Raw genomic sequence first — 7822 nt, 5'->3', positions numbered from 1 at the left:
TAAGTGCGTTCGACCGACAAGATACAAACTTGAAGAAAACAGAATCATATAAGTACATCAGGTTTCATAGAGCTAAAACACTTCAAGTGCTACTCAACTGGCTTTAGATAAGCCAGTCCTTTATTAGTATATAAGTGCTTTGTTAGTAATTATATCGCTCGAAGTGGAGTCGAAAGAGATAAGATATACTTAATTGATCCTAAGTTGGAAACATTTGCATTACATCAGCATGTGTAACAGTTGTAAATATGTGGTGTTTATTTGTAAATCATTTAGTATAATCACACAAATTCTGTGTTTTATATTTAATAATTCTGTGTTCTTTATTTATTGATTGTTCAATACCTGACAAGGCCGGAGATGATGCACGGGAGGCCTCCCGTGCATCATCATTAGCATCAATATAATAATGGCATTTATTTCGTCAAAAACGTATAGAAATTAAGGAGTACAAAGAAACAAAGAAAACCAATGAAAACTGGGAAAAGAACAAATAAAAGAAGAAAATTAGAGCAAGAAAAAAGCAAATGCATATATAAGCAATAGTGGGAATATCCAATACCTGTTAGCTGGAGTAATCTGCAAATATAATTGTTTTTACTTTAGTTTTGAATTGTTGATGACTAGTAATACTTGAAAGGTCTGGGTGAAGTCCATTCCACGTTCTAACTCTGATTATGGATAAGCTGTTTGAGTTGATGGTTGTTCTACAGGGCTTGCTACACAACCAGTTAGGATGCCTGGTTGGGTGTTTCATGACTGTGGTTTGGAACTGCTTTTGAATGTTAGTAGGCATTTTGTTATGGAAAATGTTGTGCATAATCAGTACTGTTTTAAACTTAACTATATCAACAAATTTGAATAGATTGAGTTTTTTAAATATGGGAGTTGTGTGTTCATATTTACCAACACCACAGACGATTCGTAATACCTTTTTAATTAAAGTAGGTGTACATCAGCTCGGTAAAATCCTGTCAGTGAAACGGACAATTTTTTTGCACATTTATTGTATTATTCAAATAAAGCAAATGTCACTCTTTTATATCTAAAATACATGAATACCAGTGGGAAAATATATTATATATTTATTCAGTCATTATCAGGTATTGAAAGACATGAATGATTGGTTTAAATTCATAAATACATTTAATGACATGATATTTTGTTATTTTTATAACAAGCTGCATAAAATACATTGAATCAGGATCTTCAACCAAATTTCATATTAGAATGAAGAATATTTGACTATACATTTCTATGATTGTACAATTAAATTGTGATTTAAAATAACCATTTACAGCAGGACACACAGTACAGAGGAGTTGCTGCTGCTGCAAGCTTGTGATGTTTGCTGGGTTTGTAGCCATCAGTCTGAAAGGAGTTACACTGACGTTGTGTGTCATGATTTGCAAAACATTTCTGGGTAAGTGATTTCAATATGTTCTTGTTCAGAATACTGTCTTACTTTTCAGAAGTCTCAAGATTTGTTGTAACTCTCCTGTGAATTTGAACAGGCAATTATTATTTTTTCAACTTTCAAGCACATGGAGAAAGCTCTACACACATTACATGATAAACAACACTTTTAAATCATTATAAGTGTAATTACATTAAGTACAAGCATTTAAGTATTTTAAGCAACCCAGCTCAACCAAATGTATATGTTCCACATGTCTTTATATTATGTTAAACTATGTTGTAGATTAATTTAAAATGAGTTTATGTTGCTGTATATGTATATTTGTTGTATTGGTGTTGTGATTTGACATAGTAAATCATCATCATGTTTTTTTCAATGTCTTCATGCTCTTCAACTGTGACACAGGAACGCTAGAAGGAGATGGGCAATAAATGCTGATTGTGAATCTCATTGAATTGCAGATAATATCCGAAAACAGAAGGAATAACTGTAAACCACTGAAACAAGCTGTGTAAGACTTTAACTCCCCTTAAGGGCATTTTTGCCACACGCTCTATAAAAGGGCCCGGCTGCATGTTCACGTAACACAGCCCTGTTGACAACAGAGGGCGACAAAAGCTCACAGAAAATTCAGATTATATTTCACTTAGCCCTCCTGTCCCATGTCGAATAGCAGACCTACAGTAATGTGTCAGCATTGGTAAAGTTGCATTTTTTATTTTGTTAGGTGTTACTTATATGATTAACTTGTTGGTCCAAGCAGTGACCTCATTTAAAGAGTCCAATGTCATTGTCTGGGTCATATTTTGCCAATGGATCATGATAATTGTACACCTGGTTGCGAACCTTAAAACCTTTAGTAATTTACAAATGTATAATTTATCTGCTTTCATATAACTCAAAACAAAGCATCATTTAAAGGCAGATTACGTTTTTTACATTCATGATCAGATAATCTTTCTCAATAGTTCATCAAATGTTGTTTTTATAATCAACTTTTTCCCTCAACTTTTTGCAATGGATAATAACGGCCTGACATGCATCCCTCCAACCCTGACTATGCTCATGAAGTTGATTTGATTGACAGCATGCAAATCAATGACACTGTGTTGAACTGTATTTTCTCCACACAGCAGATGTTCCCTCCCTCAGAGGCAATCCTCAGTTCTCAGTTGGGTTGAAGTTCAGTGAAGGTCACAACTGTTTGCAGATGCACGTCTTGGCTTGCTGCCTCACAATTACATGTTTATATCCTCATGGAAAATGTCTGATATAATTGTAACTAAAATGATCCGAATTAATGACCCGTCTTGTAGACGATGACGATGGGTAATTCAGCTCAAAGTTGTTTTCAATGCTATATTTTGTCCTGGATGTCAAACATTCCTTATTGCAAACAATATTGCCCATTTCTATAAAGTTCAATATGTTCTCTCTTACACTGTGCTCTCAGAGCCATTAAAGGCCGCACTAGGCAAATGATGTAAAAACAAAAAAAAGAACGGATAAATAAAATCTTCGTGTCTCATCAGGTGATTTAAAACAAAAGATAGCTACCTGTTGCTATCATGTGCAAACAAAGTGCATATTTGCCTAGTGCAGCTTTAACAAACCAAGCAATTCAAATCTGCGAAAAAAAGACATTGTGAATTTTAGATTTGAACATAAATCTCTGCTATCAGACTTTTCCATCACATTCAGTCCTAACTCAGCACATCTCTGTAGATCTCTGCAACAGGTTTCGTTTGTCACACTATGGTACATTCAGGCCGTTCTACATTCCAGCATTTTCTTGAAGGCTTTCCTGAAGCTGTCGTCCAGGAAGGCGTAGAGGAACGGGTTGAGGCAGGAGTTGGCGTAGCTCAGGCTGGTTATGAAGTAGGAGATCCCGATCAGGAGTGGCGTGGTCCTCAGGTCTGTCGTCAGAGCCACAATGGTGCTGAGGTGGAACGGCGTCCAGCAGAACAAGCACACAGCCAAGACGATAAACACCATGATGGTCACTTTCTTCTTGGCTTTGTCCAGCGCTTTGGCATTGCTGTTGAGCCGCATGTTCCTCAGCTTGTAGAGCATCATGGTGTATAAGATGCAGATGGTGGAAACCGGAATGGCGAAGCCCAAGATGAGCGTGTAGATCCGGCTCGCTTTGAACCAGAAACTCTCGGGGCTGGGGAAGCTGAGCACGCAGCTCTTCCTCCCATCGTCTGGGTTGACGAAGACCCCGGCGAAAACAGTGAAAGGCATGACGATGAGGATAACGAGGATCCAGACACATAGTGAGATGATCTTGGCTGCTCGGTAGGTGCGGTAAGGCATGCGTTTGGACCTCACTGTGGCCAAAACAACCAGGTAGCGGTCAATGCTCATGACAGTCAGGAAATAGATACTGGAGAAAATGTTGTAGTGGTCTATGCTGAGGATGACTTTGCACAAAACATCACCAAAAGGCCAGTAGTGCAGCAAGTGTTCGGCTATGTTGATCGGCAACACCAAAGTGAACAAATCATCGGCGATGGCTAAGTTCAGGATGAACATATTGGTTACTGTTTTCATCTTGGGGGCTTTGAGGATCACGTAGATGACGGCCGTGTTGCCTGTCAGCCCCACTGCGCAGATCACAGAGTAGATGATCGGTAAAATGACGTAAAAGTCAGCGTAGAAGTAAAACTCTGAAGGTAGAGTGCAGTTCAGGTCACTGATGTTCCCGGATGTCAGGGAGTAGAAATCCACAGAGTCGTTGCAGACTGGGGGTGCCCCACCAGAGACGGACACATTCTCCATGTTTGAAAACACTAAGAGTCTCTGAGCATTGTGAAAACAATTTTAACCAATTATAAATATATTACAAATTACTTTTTTTGAAAGATCATGGGTGGATTTGTTTCCCTTTTTTTAGACACCTCTTTCACAAGATACATGAGTAATTTGGTATTGAGCGTGAAAAGTTAGTTATGCACAGTTCAGCAAACACAAAGGCTCAATTACATCAGTGTAGAGGATCAGTCTGTAGAGCAACAGTTCCCAGCAAAAGTCAATTCATTTAGGATCAGTATAGTTTCACTGTTGTTTCAGTTAATAGGGTGTTTGAGAGAAACATCAAAGAATTATGTTACCTTTTCCCATGCACTCCTATTCACTGTACATACTTTTACAGACATAAAGACATTTTATGCATGAATATAAATCCTGTCAGATTATGTCTGGTGAAAATCTCACCCTAGCAGAGTTGGTCTGTGATTCACTGAGGATGTTCGGTGTCCTTGATCCCTAAATCAGCAGTTTTGTGTCAGGGTAGATTTTCAAAGTCCAGTGTTGACACATCGTTTTATCTCCACTGGTGTTCCCCTTCACTTTTCCCTTCTGAAGTCGGCTTGACCATCACATTCAGTCTGCCTTTGTTGCGTTTGCCCTCATACAAGATATCCTTCCCCTCCTCTTTAAATATCTCCTCCCCCGTTTCCGAAGATTTACAATGAGAATATGAAGTTTGAACGTTTCCACGATAATAGATACGAATTGCTTCAAGCGGTGGTGCTTCCTCTCGTTGCTTCATGCGCGATCCGTAGAAAGTGCCAAGGTTTTACGCACGAGTTGCGCATCCCAAAATCTGAACGAAAGAGAGACATCAATTATTTGCCTCGCACACAGTTCAAACACAGCAGGACACATCGTGAATGTACTAAGATAGGCAACAGGTGGAGCTTATCCGCCTGTCAATAACCTTTATTTCTAAATCAAATACATAACAAAAATATATACAACCGGTAAATCTCCTGTTTATTGAGATTGGAAACATTTTGTCACGCGATATAAATCCCTGTTGGCAAAGTTAATCTACTGGTTTTATATCCAAAGCCATGTATAGCCTACACAATAACGAGTTATAGATAGAAAGCGTACATTATCAATAAAAGTATTTCGCAAATATGAAAGTGAATTGAGTTACCTCTGTCTGTGTGCCTGATAAAGTCAATCTCCTCCAGTCCGTCCTCTGAGGTAAACGCGCAGCTCTGCAGCCTCTGCCCGGGACTCTCTCTCTCTCTCTCTCTCTCTCTCTCTCTCTCTCTCTCTCTCTCTCTCTGAAGGCAGCACCACCGACCGACGTCATCACGAGATCCCCGTGTCAATCATCTCAAAATTAAATTATTTTTTTCCTCCTTTTGTAAGGGAAGCAGTTTAGTACGTTTGTCCTTTGACTTCACTTGAGCTATGGTGCATGATGTCGCCACTCTATTCTCCGTCAATGAGATATTACAGGTGTTTTTTTATTGAGATATAGCATGGCTTGTGTAAAACGACGGTTCCCTTAATGTGTCCCTTCAAATTAAAAAGTAATTACTAATTTAGTTTAATATACTTTCTCTCTTTTTGTTTACAACATCATCTTTTGGTTCACATTTTAAGCAGCCCATCACAGCTGTTTCAGTGAAAGAAAGTCTGATAAATCCACTGATTACTACCTGCACATCCACAACAAGTATTATTTGGTCTTTGCTGTTGAGCTGATAAATGCTCCACTATGTTAGAAAAAGAGCTAGATATTTCCTCAGCAGTCGGAGGGGATCAGTACTGTGGGGGACTCAAGAGAAAACAAACAATTGGTAACTCCTTTCAGAGCCGAATAGGAAACTACAATTGTTTTCCCAGGTGGAGCAGCTCTCCTCATGATGGGTACACTTGGTAAAGTGGCACTTTAAATTGAGTCTACCTTTTAAATCTTCTATTTATATCTTTAATATATCAACTTTTTTCGACTTAAAAGGGGGGCTTTGTTATTTTTTTCGACTTAATGCCTGTATGACTGCTATGGTGCTGGATTGAGGTAATTCTATATTGTTTCAAGGGGGCCTCCGGCGCCATTATTTTAGGGACATAAGTGAAGGCGGGAGACAGAGGGGATGAAACATGGCAAATGGTACCAGGCCTTATTCATACCCCGGTCTTATCAATTGAGCTATACGGCGGCCCGAGGAAATTCTATTTTAAAGAAGTTTCCGGTTTCTCATGCGCCATCTAAGAGTTTTTAACTGAACATTTTGATCACATCGGCTGAGTTTTTTCAAAGTCAAGTGTTGGCCTGGAGGGAGACACATTGAAATCTTCTGTGGAAATCAAAAACTTCCAAAACTTCCTCCATGACATGTGAGATGGAAGAAACTGTCTAACTCGTCGATTTCAAGAAAGTTTTTGACTTGCTCTTTACAGTGTGATGGACAGTCGGAGTTGTATTGTCTGAAAGAAAATGTGTCACACATGCCAGATACGAGATATCCTTCCTCATTCCAACTCCTGTTTTCTTCTTCTTTCAATTTTCTTAGCCGATATCCTAAAAATGAGAGATCATGGGATTGATGCTTCAGGTCACTTCAAGCTGCATGGTGTTCTCTCTCTCCCCGTGCTTTACCTTTCTAAGTATTTCTTCTCATATCTCGCCAGTTCCTGTTTTTATCTCTTTGTGTCAGTACCTGAAGAGCATATTTTAAATACTTTGAATTGCCCAGATGTATGTGCTGGTTCTGAGATAGTGTAAGCCTTTCAAGACAAACAACTCTGAAAACAGCATTTTGAGACAGTTTTCTGTTTTTAAAATTACATTTTCTCAAAATGCGTGAATGCCTTTTTACGTGGGCCTGTGTGTGTTTCTGTGTGTTTGTCTTTCTGTCCGTTTTTTGTTGTTGTTAAGGTCACATTTAAAGGTATTTTTTCACATGTTATGTCCAGTAACTTACATTTGTAGATTTACAGAAGTAGGGCTATACTGTTTCAAAATTAAAAAAAATGATTTAATGCAATGATTTGATACAGAACTTGCAAAACCCTTAAAGTTATGTTTGTAAAATAAATACATGTATGTATCCTTTAACAACATAATTGTTCTCATCTCTTGTCCCAACTGCCTTCGGGTTTATGACACCCCTTTATAACCTTCCTCTTCTCTTTAAAAGTGGATTCATTCCCATAAGCTGCCAGTCGACACTTTGATCCCTCGCCTCAGCACTATATTTGAGATTTACACTTTTCTTTTAAAACCACCTTTGCTTTAAGCTCACCAACTATTTGAATTCTCGACTCTGCTGCTGTCACTCGCTGTTGTTCTTTTTGCCCTGCTGTTTTCTACGTACCAAATGTGGAAACTCAATTTATTCTTCCATTCTTCTAAATGGCTTCAAGACAGCATCATTTATTCTTTACTGACACAAACTGAAGCACTGAAACATGAACAGCTTCCCTCAAGTGCTGAGCGTCAACCAAACATTCCTCGTAGGTGGCAATGAAGAAACCTTTTGTGTTATTTTTTTATATCAAGGGAGTCATTGTGATCTACGCAGCAGTATGTGATGGATCTTAAAGTGTAATACAGTACCTGGCAGTCAGAAAACTTGAATAAAACATAAACCAGTT

The 7822-nt window shown here is 38.5% G+C and overlaps 1 protein-coding gene across 1 annotated transcript; it reads right to left on the bottom strand.

The window, feature by feature from the left end:
• Nucleotides 1–1095: 1095 nt before the first annotated feature.
• On the bottom strand, nt 1096–5414 carry LOC104941021 (neuropeptides B/W receptor type 2-like). The gene is made up of 2 exons (XM_010766056.1): nt 5367–5414; nt 1096–5027 (listed from the first exon to the last, which is right to left on the bottom strand). Exon 2 carries the CDS (start codon nt 4199–4201, stop codon nt 3185–3187), a length of 1017 nt encoding a protein of 338 aa, XP_010764358.1. The 5' UTR covers nt 4202–5027; nt 5367–5414; the 3' UTR covers nt 1096–3184.
• Nucleotides 5415–7822: the final 2408 nt, after the last annotated feature.

The sequence above is a fragment of the Notothenia coriiceps genome, unplaced genomic scaffold, assembly GCF_000735185.1.
Source record: "Notothenia coriiceps isolate Sejong01 unplaced genomic scaffold, NC01 NC01_scaffold00002962, whole genome shotgun sequence".
NCBI lineage: Eukaryota > Metazoa > Chordata > Actinopteri > Perciformes > Nototheniidae > Notothenia > Notothenia coriiceps.
This window is presented reverse-complemented; position numbering and strand designations above follow the sequence as displayed.